Source organism: Episyrphus balteatus, chromosome 4 (assembly GCF_945859705.1).
Source record: "Episyrphus balteatus chromosome 4, idEpiBalt1.1, whole genome shotgun sequence".
In the NCBI taxonomy this organism is placed as follows: domain Eukaryota; kingdom Metazoa; phylum Arthropoda; class Insecta; order Diptera; family Syrphidae; genus Episyrphus; species Episyrphus balteatus.
The window spans coordinates 8,019,408-8,032,906 of NC_079137.1; the positions used below are offsets into that span (position 1 = coordinate 8,019,408).

Consider the following 13,499-nt stretch of genomic DNA (forward strand, 5'->3'; position numbering starts at 1 on the left):
TCAAAAAAAAAAAAAAATCAAATACTTAAAACAAAATTCTTATTCCTTATTCCGTGACTTTTCTTTATAAAATAAATGTTATCTTCTTCGCTGGCTATAGCGTTTACTTAAAACAAAATTCCAAAATGGTGTTTTTAAAAAGTTTTCAAAATCTTAACACTATGCATCTGCGATTTTTTCCTCCCACCAAATGGCCTCTACTGTGATAGCCTAATAAAATTTTTTTTCAAGGAAAACATTTGTAACGAGCTGATTTTTGGTATACAGGTAGGTAAATCTGTGAAAAGTCCTGAAGTCATTTCTGTTCACTATGTTTGTTATAGGAGTCAAAGGTCACAAAAACGCAAATCTTAAAAACAGCAGGTTTTGGACAAAAAATGAGATCCATAAACTTGTAGCTGAGCTGATTTTTTTTTAATTTGTTTGCTTTTTATAATGAGCTAAAGGCTAAATAAAAGCTCAAAATAGAGAATTTTAAATAACCACAAATAAAACTATTATTAAAAATTCTGAAAACAAATTCTAATACGTTCCACATTCCGAAACAAATACCTATATAAAGTTGTGTTAAAATTGATAATAGTTTAGTTTTATTCAAAAACAGAAAAAGTGGAACTTAAAGCAATCCACATTCTTTGAAATAAAAATTGAATAAGTTACACAAATTGAAAAGTTTTAAAATATTGTCATACGTAAAATAGTTGTTTTTTCTCTGAATTTTATCCTCCAAAGTATAATCCTACAACATCTTAAAACTAGCAGGTAGGTATTTATCTCATCACAAATAAAGAATAAATGCGTTCCACAATACAAAAGGAGCAATATTACTAAGTTCCGGATATTTGATATTTGATCAATACCTGAAATTTTCCAAAATTTTTCAATAAAATAGTTTTTCCTGAGAAAAGAAGTTGTGGAACGCAAGTTATTTTGTATGAAATTTACACTCGATCCTTGTCTTCCATCCCTTCTATCCACGAAGACATGTTCTTGAAAAGTGAAAAATAGTCTTTTTTTATTCAATTAAATAGGATTGAAAAATACGTTCCACAATAATTTTGGAGTTTAATTTACTTGTGTCTCCCAACATTTAGTTTCTTAGTTCTTCTATTCGAGGTTAAACCTCTTCCCTTTGGTTCAAAAACTCGTTTCACGTGCTGTTGTGGAATGAAAATATTTTTATATTTTACGAAATGTGAATACTAGCCTTTAAACAAAAGCCTGTAGAGTGTAAAATGTAAAATGTTCAAACTTGTTATTAATATTTCAAATCATCTCAAATTAAATTCCAGACTTGATCTACAAACACGATTGAACATGAAATCATTGCACTGAAAGCATTGTGAACCCCAGTTCAATCAAACTATTTTCACTTTCAAAAACATCAATTCAAATTTCACCAGAATTAGTCCTTATCAATAAGAGAGTCCAGACTCCAGAAGGAAAATTTTGCAAAGTCATTTCATCTGGCGTGAGCTTGTAAGCGTCTCCAAGTCTTCATATCAACCCTATAAGATTGAAGATTATGTGTGACATGACTTGATATTTTATTAAAAAAAAAAAAGAATAAGAATTATTTTTATTGCGGTAGTCAAGAGCAAAAAAGAAAAAAATAACAAAATAACAAAAGCCATTCCGTAATCTTGAATGTGTATCAACATCAACCCTTTAATTCCCAGAATTGAGTATCAGTATCGCTGCAAGTGTTCTATTTGTATTTATTCAGTTCGTATATCTGACCTTCACCTGCCATGTTTATTTACATATACTGAGAATTCCCCCCAATCAACAAGAGTACTCTCAAAAACAACAACAATTCAATAACTCAAAAGATTATTCACTTAAAAAAAAATAGACATAGAGTGCATCCCCGGATCGTTATAAAAAGCCAAAGCAGCTACACTTCAATCATCAGTTGTGATTTTGAAAACATTTAGTTCTCAAGATGTATCAATACGTACTCATTGGAGTTTTGTTCTCGGCTATTGCCATCAATGCTAGTCCAGCTGGAGGAAAACGTCCTGGAGCTGATGACTTGAATGTTGCCCAAGAGGCACGTCGCTTAGTTCATCAAGCTAATTGGGCATCAGTGGCAACTATTTCGTCAGATTCTGCAAATACTGGTTATCCAATGGTTAATCTTTTGTCAACTGCTGATAGCAAAGTTGGAGCTGATTCATCTGGAGAAATTTACTTTTACATGATGGGAGTGGACAAGGTTGCCAGGGATGTTAGAAAAGACAACAAAATCAGTTTCATGTTTACCGATGCTCAAGAAGGTGAATGCAATAAGCGCGGTGATGATCCATGGTCACACAAATGTGCCAGAACTTTGATTACAGGACAAGTTAAGAGGGTAAGAGTTTGAAAATCCAAAAAAACGGTTGAAAATGAGCGTAAAATGTATATATTGAAACTCTTTTTTTTTTTAGTTGGAAGAAGGAACTGATGAACATGCTCGTGGTTTGGAAGCATTCTTAAGCCGTCACCCAACTGCTTCCCACTGGCCTAAAATTCCTGTTCCCGATCGTAAGTTTTGAAAAATTGTGACTTTGAAAGATTTTCTAAAATGCTCGTTTTTTCAGATGACTTCTATCTTTGCAAATTAGAAGTTACTGACGTTATGGTCTTCGGCCAATACGGTTACAGGCACGCAACACCTGCGGAATATGCCGCTGGTACTGATGCAGTAAATGTCGCAAATGCGATTCATGCTTAAGCAATTTCACAGCTCAAGCAATTTAAGCATATTTTCTGATAAGTACTGTTTAACAGTGGAAATATAGGGTTGGGGTCAAAATTCTGCCGGGGTCAAAATTCTTTTGTCAAAATTCTGCTTTCAAAATTCTGCTTAACAAAATTCTGCTTTCAAAATTCTGTTTTTCAAAATTCTGTTTTTCAAAATTCTGCTTTTCATAATTCTGCTTTTCAAAATTCTGCAAAAAATTAAAAAAGGGTTTGGAAAATGTTAAAAAGCGCGCGCTTTTAAACATTTTCCAAACCCTTTTTTAATTTTTTGCAGAATTCTGTAAAATCATCTTTTTGAAAAATTATCTGCTTATTTGATTACTTACACACATAATTTGTCATTTTTTAAATGCGAATTAATTTTTGTTTTATAAATGAATAAATTTGAAAATATTAAGAAAAGGTTTTTAATATTAAACATTTCCGAAGATAACTAAAAATTTATTAATTTATCAAATAAAGATGAATATTCAAAAATTTGAATAAGAAAAGGAATATACAACATCGGTTCCAATTAGTATACATATTTTATTTGAAAGAAAGTCAGTATATGCATTTCAAAAAATATTTGCGACATTTAATAAAAAAATTTAGGAAAATACCAATGTTGAATTACATTAATGAGGTGTATTTTTCTTTAGCCAGCGCATATGCTATAAAAAAAAAAAACAGAACTAGCAGAATTTTTTTTTCAAATATAATGCTGGCAGAATTTTGAAAAGCAGAATTTTAAAAAGCAGAATTTTGAAAAACAGAATAGAAAAAAAGCGGAATTTTGAAAAACAGAATTTTCGCTGAAAAAGCAGAATTTTGACCCGATCCCGGAAATATATTGTCAGAATAACAAAAGTTCTTTGAGTTTTATTTTGAATTTAGTACTTGAAACTAAGATTTTATAAAATCTATGTACCGTATTTTGTACTGGATTTCTAAATTTGATTTTTGCACTGAGTATTTACGTATAGAGGTTTAGTTTCAAAGTATGTACTGCACAAAAATCGGCACTCTAACATAAACAAGATTATTTATAACATCAAGTGATGATAGATTGTACTTCTTGTGCTGTGATATGAGTACATTGTACATAACATTTGTAACCATCGTTTTGAATAACTAAATTCACACATCAATCAATCCAAGATTTTTGTGGCCAAACATTTTATAAATATTGGATATTTATTTATTTTACCTCACTTGAGGTTAAAAGTGTATTCAGTACAATAATAAGTACTCAGAATTATCAGTACGAGAATTAAGTTTCTAGGTACTCAATAAAAACTTTATGAAGTGAGTGTATGACATTTAATACTGAATAATGTACGGACTTATGTTCTTAGTCGGTAACGGGTACTCATTAATTTCATAAAATTGTGCAAATGAAAGCAGAAATGTATCTATCATTCAAAATTCGGAATTTTCGGGATTCTGGATTCGAAATTTCGGGGTTGTGTCCGTTTTCAAGTTTTTCATAAAACGGAATGTTACAACCCAGTTGTACGTAAGTTTGTAGAAAATCGTATATTTTCGTTACTTTGATGCGGTTATTCACTTTTTTAATGGTACTGAACAAGAAAGTAACGGTACATATTTACGAGTACAACTAAGAGATTTCCATTAATGTTCCAAATGAAATAAATGAGATACGAAACGAAAACGAAATGATCCACTCAATTTGTACTTGCTCTTGGGGTTAACATTGCTAAGAAAATTAAAGCATTTTATAGAACAAAAGAATAATTTGAATTTAATTTTAAATGAAATGTACAATAGCATCAAAAGTTGTTTTTAAAATTACGAAAAAAAAATGGTTTTAAACTCCAAATATGGTATGTTATTAGATTTTTTGCACAACAATTTTTTTTTAATTTTTTTGGAGCCGTTTTTTTAAGAAATGTTTTTTGTACATACCAATTTTCAAATATTAAAAAATTGATGTGGAAGAAATTGTTAATACACTTATCAAAATAAAGTTTCAAGAAAATAAACTAACTCGTTAAAAAAAAAATTATTTTTCAAAAAAAAATTTTTTTTTAATTCAAAATTGATATTTTTTTATAATAATTAATAAACAAATTTTTGATTATAAAAAATAAACTAATCCGTTAAAAAAAAGATGATTAAAAAAAAATATTTTTTTTTAAATCCAAAATTGATATTTTTTAAACTGTTTTTGAGAAAAACTTTTTTTCTTATTTCACTTCACTCGGATAAAACAAGCTAAATCTATATTAAATTAAGAACGAATCTTTTCATTATTAGTTATCCATTTTTCACAAGAAATTGTTGTTGAAATTTTAAACTAGGTAAATAAAAATTCTCAAAAGTAAGGTAAATCACCTAACCGCAAAAAAAATTCCTACGCATTGTAGGTGGAGCTTATGATAAACAGTGCGAATAAATTTCAGATTAAACTCATATTAGAATATTCTGGCTTGCGGAAGTAAATTTAATATATTCTTAATATTTTTTAAGAAGATTAAAAGTTAATATTTAAATATAGTCTATATTAAAACTTAATCCTTAAGGAATTCGGTGAGTGGGTTAAGTTATGATTTTTAAATACAAATTATAACAACAACATTTTAAATTTTTAATATTTTTAAATGAAAATTGGATGTTTTTTTTTTCAATTATATATAAATCTATTTTTCTCAATCGTGATGAACTAATTAAGAAAAATAAAGACCCAATAAAATTTTGTGTGCACCCGTAAGACATTCATTTCGATGATTCAATTTATTTTTTTCTCTAGATATTAGTAAGTATAAACTCTATCATGAATGGGCTTTAAATTAGAATTTGAATTACTAAAATCACGCAATGGCATTAAGAGACTCTGCTTTTTAAGGCTTTGAATAACAAGTCTATTATTTATGAGTCTCAATTAGAAAAAGATCACGTTGATGTGTATTATTTTTTTTTTCTTTACAAAAAAAAAAAAACTATTACATATGCCATCTTTATATTTTTTATTTGTATTTATCTTGACCATGACACAATTATTTAAATGTTCCACTTGTATTTTTTTATACAAGAAGTAGTATGGAGACTCTTATTAAACATGTGTACTTGTCAAATTGTTGTTGTTGTATATCTACTTTGAATATGTTTTATGAAAATTTCAACATCTTGAAGTAATTTTTAGAGTTTGTGTGGAATGTCAAATGTTACATCTACAAAACAAATTTGTCGGAGGTATGTTAATTTGTTAAACAAAAAAATTAATTGCACTCAACCTTATAAATGATATTAAACAGAGGTATATTAAATTATCATTTGTTGAAACTTCGAGTAGAGGTGCTTCCAACTTGAATCTAATTATTATTTACAATTACTCACTCAAATTATTTTTTAACATAAATTAAAATATAGCATGAAAAATGCATTTACTTTTGAAGGTTTGTTTTTGGTTACTGTATAAATAAAGTACTAGATTTTTAAAAGTACTAGATTTTTTTGTAAGTAATGGTAGTAGAATGGTTAAAATATTTAACCGGTTTCAAGTTTTAGTTAGCGATCGAAATTAGTTTAATAACTGCGTTTAAGATTTTCAAAGAAAAAATGTTACGCATACGTCACAGTGAACCTCGGTTATTTGATTTTTTACATATGAATTTTAAAGATCTAGGAATTTTTTTCCGGTAAAATAAGAGATGTTACACTGATGGATATGGAATTAGTACAAAATACATTTATTAAAATAAAACTTCACAAATTAACACACTTTTTGGATCTAATTTTTTTTTTAAAGAATTTAAAAAATTCTGTCAAACCCAATAAAGAAATTGGATTTACTGTCTATTTCAACTAAACTTCTTGCTGCCCACAATAGAATTTCCATAAACGACGTCATTTACCGCCAACAATCATCATCCTACAACTCAACACCCGAGAACAAAAAAAAAAAAGACGAACTTCCGAAGACCTCCAAAAAGTTGTCCTCCATATTATTAGCCTCAGAGTCAGAGTTTGTGCTAATGTATAATAGGAACCTAACAAGTTTATGTCCGACCTTTAAAATGCACATTACCATTAACAGCTCTTTGTCTATAGAAATTTGCAATGTCTTTTTTTTGCGAGCTACCATATCTCCTACACATTCCTTCCTGTTTTTCCCCAATGTGCGCTGCGCGGTATCGTCACACTTCACCAACACAAAAAAATACTATAAACAAATCTGTACAAGATGCACGTCTCGAACCAACTCAAATTGCAAAGTCTGTCGAATTAGCCGATTATTAAGAAGATTCTGCCGTCAGCCATAAGCATTTTGTAAAAATTGGGAGCGGTAGTTGTTTTGTGTGATGTGTAATATGGAAATTTCCTAGGCTCACACCTCGCTAAAGTCATCATCTCTCAGACCGGATTGTGTCTAACAATTGGGTCTTTTATAAAAGAGTCAGTGGAAGTGGAATTTCTAGAAAACTGGGCGTCAAAAACATCAGAATTCAATTAGAGTGTTTTCAATCAGATTTCGAGTTAAATTAAACATTGCGTTCTTGATTCAGATAAGTTTATCTACATTTTTATCTTAAAACAGAAGTGTGATCTTCTCAAAATCTAGAAGCTAAAGGTGGCGCCGAAGATAAAGGCTTCTAGATAATAGCCACACAACTTGTTTCTCGTAATTTTGTATACAAAAAAACCAATTCTCATGGACCGGCATTCGTTGGCACTCCAACGGCGACCCTGGATGTTGCGTTTTTATGCGTCTCTAAGCAAGTTGCAGAAAATCAACTTTTAGAATCAGATAAACACAAGTTCGTATACTATTCGTCTAGAAGCTAAGAGAGGCAAAGAATTTATAGTTGCAGTCTATAATAGCGAAGATAGAATTAAGGTTAAGGGCGGCACATTGCCGTTCGCATATACACAACATTATATTTCCTACAAAAATAAATTTTGCAAAGAGTTACAAATTGTGGCTTTTGTTTCAAACTTTTAGGCCTAAAGTATGGTGCGTCTTTGGGTGATAATATAATTACATGGTTCTGAGAATAGAATTTGAAAAAAAAGGAACAAAACAATTTAAGGCCAGTTTGTTTGTTAGAAAGATTAATGTGCGTTAGGCGTTTAAGTTTTTTTTCTGTTTGGTTTTTCTTGTTTTGACTTTTTGTCGGTATTTTTAGTGTAATTATAGCCAAACGCAGATGGAAAAATTGTAAATGGGAGTTACGTTTGACAAGCGGATAAATGGGTGGGGTTAAAATTATCATTTTTCTTTTGATAATTATTTTTGCATTTAAATGTTGCAAAAAAAAGCTTTAGAAATACCTTTAAGGGTCAGAACGTAATAATTAATTCTTTGATCTAGGAAAAATTTAATTGGTACAAAACGATTAAAATGTAATATTCTTAAAAATGTTTAAAGTCTATATTTCTCAGCTCATCAGCATGTGCGAGTAATTCAACATCAAATTTAAAAAATTTTTGGAACGAACTGAATGCTTCAAAAATAACAATGGCTTACAGCAAAAATGGACACTCAAAACCACTTTATTTTTTCTAACGTACTTTGATCTTAGAGACTCGGAAATCACATTAAAAAAAATTGCAATGGATACTTTTGCGAGACATGATTTTTCAAAGTTAGAATAACTTTTTCTGTATTACTTCAGATGTTAAAATTCAATGAATAAAAACATTTTTTAAAAATCGACTTTTTAATGGAAATTTCTGACAAAAAAATTTCTTACTAAAAGAAAAACTAAAATTTTTTCAAATCCTCGTAGTTTTAAATTTGGAACGTGTAGTCAAGACACTTTTCTTAAAAATCTGTGGATAAGTTATAAAGATATGAAATTTTTTGTAACGATAAAAAAAATCGACTTTTTTCCTTTTCGAGTTTTTGTCTACAACTTGAAAAGCAAGCTGAATTTGAAAATTTTTACTTAGAAAGTTTTTGCAGTAAATTTGATTTTCTATAAATTTGAATTCTTTTATAAAATAAAAAAAAATAAAATATTATAAGAAATTTAAGAAAAACTATTTAAAAAAAAAACACATTTTTGATAATTTTAATAAACATAAAAAATGATTGATACGAATTTTGTTTTATTTGGCTCCATGCAGTTATTTTAATTATCTCACTGAGAAATTGTCCAGATTTTATTGAACAAAGGGAAAGTCATCTGCCTTGTCTTCAAGAACTTGGTTGGTATTGTCGTCGTATAATGAGATAAAGGAGTTTTTAAAGAGCATTTTGCTAACGTTTAAAGTGATAATGAAGAGAAGAGGACCTAAGTGGCTACCTTAAGGAACACCATATCTGTATCTATGTAAAATAAGTGGAAAGTACGGACATGAAACAAACTCTACAATCACGGTTTTTCAGGTGGAAAGTATTGAATTTCAATAAGGCGGACTCAAAACCAAAAATTATAAGTCAGTATGGGATTTTATCAAAAGTCACCTACCTTTCAAGCAATTTTCCTAAGGGCCAATTTTTCAATAGTCAGTTAAACAGTCAGTTAGGACTTATTCCTAAGGATAGAGAAAAAATCAATTTTTCAACACGCAGATATAGCTTATTCCTAAGAATAAAACTATCTGCTTCTTTCAGAGAGGAATAAAAATTATTCTAAGGAATAATCTCAATAAAAATATTATGTCAATTTTCAAAGCTGTTTTGAAATAATTTTGAAAAAAATACAGTGAAACACAAGAAAACAAAAACAATCATGAATAAAAATGACGTTTAATTTTGAATATTTTTGAATTTGACAATTTTTTTTTTGTTATTCTGTAGAATAAATTATTCTTCATTGAAAAATTCAATGTTTTTATCTGATTGTTTATGAGCCTAATAACTTTATTCGCCGAACAGTTAACTGACTGTTTATTAGAAGATTGAAAAATTGGCTCTAAGTGAAATAAAAAGCTATTAAATTCATAAAATTTTTTTGAATATTGAATATTTGGTAAAAAGAGATCATATGATTTTTAACATGCCGTTTTAAAATACATGTATTTCATATTTAACCCTCTGTCGGCACACGGGTGCGAATTTAGCAGGACAAAAATAAAAAAATTACGATTTTTCAAAAAAGTGGTCACAAAAAAGTCTCTTTATAAGGGTTAAAAAATTTTTTTTTCGGAATTGTGAATAAAAATTCGAATTTCACGGAATATTCTACATCGATTTCATACTTGATTCTCTATAAAATATTTTGACCGAAAAAAGTTCTAGCGACATGAAGAAGTATAAACCAAATTCGCACCCGTGTGCCTATCACGTCACAATTTTTCTTCGAAAAACGATAAACAAAATATTTTTCAGAGAGGAAGAAATTCACTGCTACACCAGTCTCTTTATCACCAATATGCACGAACTCTTGACTATATTTTGTCTACCTGAAAAGTAGTTTCTTGTAAAATTATCCTCAAGAAGATATTAAATTTTTTTAATAAAAACAGCTCAGCGATAAACATGGCGCTAATACTAGCCTCTAGGATTAGTCACCAAAATGTAACATATTTTATTTGAAAACTTAACATAACAAAACTATAAAATCTTGTTTTGTTTAAGATTATTTTAATGTAAATTAATTTTAATGTCAATCGAGGTAATCCCTTCATTTTGAATTCAAAAATAATGAAAATTTTATTCATTTTGGCGCCACAACAATGAAGAGTATATAATCTCTGGCAATACGTCATACATTTATCTGACACATGTTTCGCATTCGCATATATGTATTTCAGTATTGAAGAAGGAAAAAAACAAAAATGTGAAAATGCTGCAGTTATCTGAATGCGAGGTATTTCTTGTCTGCATCTGATTTGAGCGTGAAATTGAAGCAATAAGAAAAATTGCTTAAAGAAAATTCAACGAAGCGTCTCGTTCATTCATCAGATGATGGTGATGCGTTGCAGTTTTTTTGGACCATTTGAAAAAAAAACTACGAGAAATTATTGTGAAAGATGTTTTTGTTATGGTTTTAAGATTTTGATATAAAAGCTTCAAGATACAAAAACATACCGTTCAACAAGTTCCACTCACGTTCCAAATAAATATACTGAATAGTTTAGCTTTTTCGACTTATTCCCAACCAATTTTTAGGCGTATTTATATCGCATATAATGTAAACCACTTCAGGCAATGTTTAAAAGTTTATCAGTTCAGGATTTGGAACGTATGTGGAACGTATTTATCAATGTAATGTTTACGGCTTATCATATTGTGGAACGTTCTTATAATTGCTGTGCTTAGAATCTGCCATTATGCCATGAAAATATTTTGTGGAACGTATTCAATTGTAGTTCATCTGTGAGAGAATTCGGCTGATCTTTCGCAACTTTGAAACAAACTGAAAAGTAGAATTGCGCCAGTCACTTTTCCTCTAGGTTTCTATAGCTTCTTAATGTCAAGTTTAATGTAAAAAACTTTTTGTACAATTCACATTGAAATGTACCCCCATTAGGTTTGACATTAGATAAACTCATCCATTTATAAAACCGATATCGGTAATGATATCGATATAAATGGTTATACAAGACTCTATTCATGTTGATTTTTCAATCGTTAAACCAAAAAAATGCGGAGGCGTAGGATGATGGTATACAGTATAATAAGAAACATTTAACCATGATTTTGCCAATTTGAAGGAGCACACAAGGCGCAAGGTGCTATAGACTTTGAAACAAAAAACTCGCAATAAAAAATTGAACTACAAGATTTTTTTTTTGTGGTTTGATCTGCATGAAAAAACCATGAACACTCCTTGGGAGGTCTTAACTCCAAATGCATATTGAATTGGTTTATAATCACGAGTTTGACAAACGATTGGTTTTTTTTTGCTCCTGGTAGATTTTTTTTTTATTTTCGCAACTCATGTCGCATTGGTAATATTGAGTGCATTTTTAAATTCACGAAAAGTTAAGTTCAATGTGCATGTTAAATCCATTACGACATCAAAAACAGAAAAAAAAACGATGGTTTTACAAAGATAACAAAAGTTTGCAATGTGGATATTGTTTTTTTTTTTAGAGAGGAAGGAGTGGTCTTATAGTACCAACTATTGCTAAAGCTTTTTATGTTAAAGGTACTAAAATAAAATAGGTATTTATATTATATACCAATTTGCATGTAAATAGTTATAAAGACTGGCTTACAAACAAACATATAAGTAAAAGGTTGAACAATTTATGATACAAGTTCGAATGTTAAGAATGTTTAATGGCAGTTTTTTTTGTTTGTCTTTTTTTTTAAATGACTTTGTATGGTATATTCTGAAGACCGAAGACTGAAGAAGTCAAGATTAAATAACATACCATTTTGATTGAAGTTAATTTATTGCATATTTATGAATGAGTATGTTTATGATTAATATGTCATTAAGATTCCATCGGATTGTAACCAATAGACACGATATATCATAATTTGTGTATAAATAATAATGAAGAAGGCATTTACCTACAACGCCATCTCGATGTCACGCATAGCCAATTAATAAAAAATGCAGAAAACGCATTATGATTATGGTATTCATAGTTTTTTTTTTTGTGGATTGTCAATTTATTATTAAGATTGTCAAACATAATTAATGTTGTTATATTTTAAATTCTTTTATTACTCATGATTACCATTATTATTGGTTTACTTATGACTTTGATTTTCCTTTGTTTTTGATTTTATATTTGAAGGTGAAAACATAGAGAAATAAAAATGCTTTTTTGTCCCAAATATAAAATAACAACTATTTGGGCATCTTTACTTTTTACTTTGGACTTTCTCATTAATGACTCAATGAATTTCAACGAAATATTTTTTATTTTTTTAAAGTCAAATTTTGTTTTTAAGAACAATTTTTTAAAATAAATAAATAAATAATGCCTTAAAAAAAACACTATGAAAAAAAGTTTTAGAATTAGCAAATAATTCTTTAAGAAGACTGTAACCAAAATTAAAACGCTGCACGAACTTGCTTCAAGAGTTCAAGTTGCTAATTTTTTTTAGACTTTTTATACTTTTTTTGGTAAATGTAATACAAAAATTTATAAAAATCGTTTTTCAAATGAGTAAAACAACAACTTCAATCAAATTGAAATCCAAAACAAGTATGCAATTTAATTTCTTTTATTTAGATGAATTATTAGAAAAAACATTTTCAAAATCGTTGAAGCGGTTTTTTTAAAAACTAATTTTCTTTAAATAAACTTTTTGAAAAAAAAAAATTGACTTAAATTGGTATTCTATTTTGTAGTAATTTTTAGTTTGTATGGCAGTAAAACCTACCCATATTAATGATTTTCGAAAAAAAATTGTATTAAAACTTTTTTTTTAATAAGATCGTTGGAGCCTTTTTTGAGAAAAATAAAATTTTCTAAAATATTTTAGTTTAGTTGAACTTTAAAAAGCAAGTTAAAAAAGGTGCACTATGGTGTATACGTACTTTTTTAAATAGTTTTGTTTTTTATTTTATTTTTAAGCATTTCAAGCATGAAAAAGTACCTGCAAAGAAATTGACACAAAGTGCAGCATATATGTAAGTGTTTTAATTTGTCCAATTTTTAATGCACATCAATTACTAATGAAAATGAGTAATGATACATAGGGAATAGAAAACCTTTCGATAGGAAGTATTAAAACATCGACAATAGTTGATTGTCTGTAATGACTCATTTTAAAGGAAACGTGAAACAAAATCGTAAACACTAAAAATCGAGAATATCCAAAAATTCAAAATCTGAAAAAAAAACAACACCTATAAAAACTCAAAGTTTTAAAATCAAGAAACCCGAAAACTGAA

At 28.6% G+C, this 13,499-nt stretch overlaps 2 protein-coding genes across 6 annotated transcripts in view; one reads left to right on the forward strand and one right to left on the reverse strand.

The window, feature by feature from the left end:
- Window positions 1-13,499, reverse strand: part of LOC129919437 (mucin-2) — a 113,011-nt gene that overhangs the window by 14,994 nt on the left and 84,518 nt on the right. The gene's annotated exons all lie outside the window — the stretch shown is intronic.
- Window positions 1,900-13,499, forward strand: part of LOC129919442 (uncharacterized) — a 472,931-nt gene continuing 461,331 nt past the window's right edge. Inside the window, exons 1-3 of one of the 2 annotated variants that reach the window (XM_056000316.1) lie at window positions 1,900-2,356; window positions 2,433-2,529; window positions 2,586-2,766. In XM_056000316.1, the coding sequence (XP_055856291.1) occupies window positions 1,946-2,356; window positions 2,433-2,529; window positions 2,586-2,719 (642 nt within the window). In that variant the 5' untranslated portion in view covers window positions 1,900-1,945 and the 3' untranslated portion in view covers window positions 2,720-2,766. Of the gene's footprint in view, window positions 2,357-2,432; window positions 2,530-2,585; window positions 2,767-13,499 lie in introns of those variants that run through there. The other variant, XM_056000317.1, reaches the window with a different exon arrangement.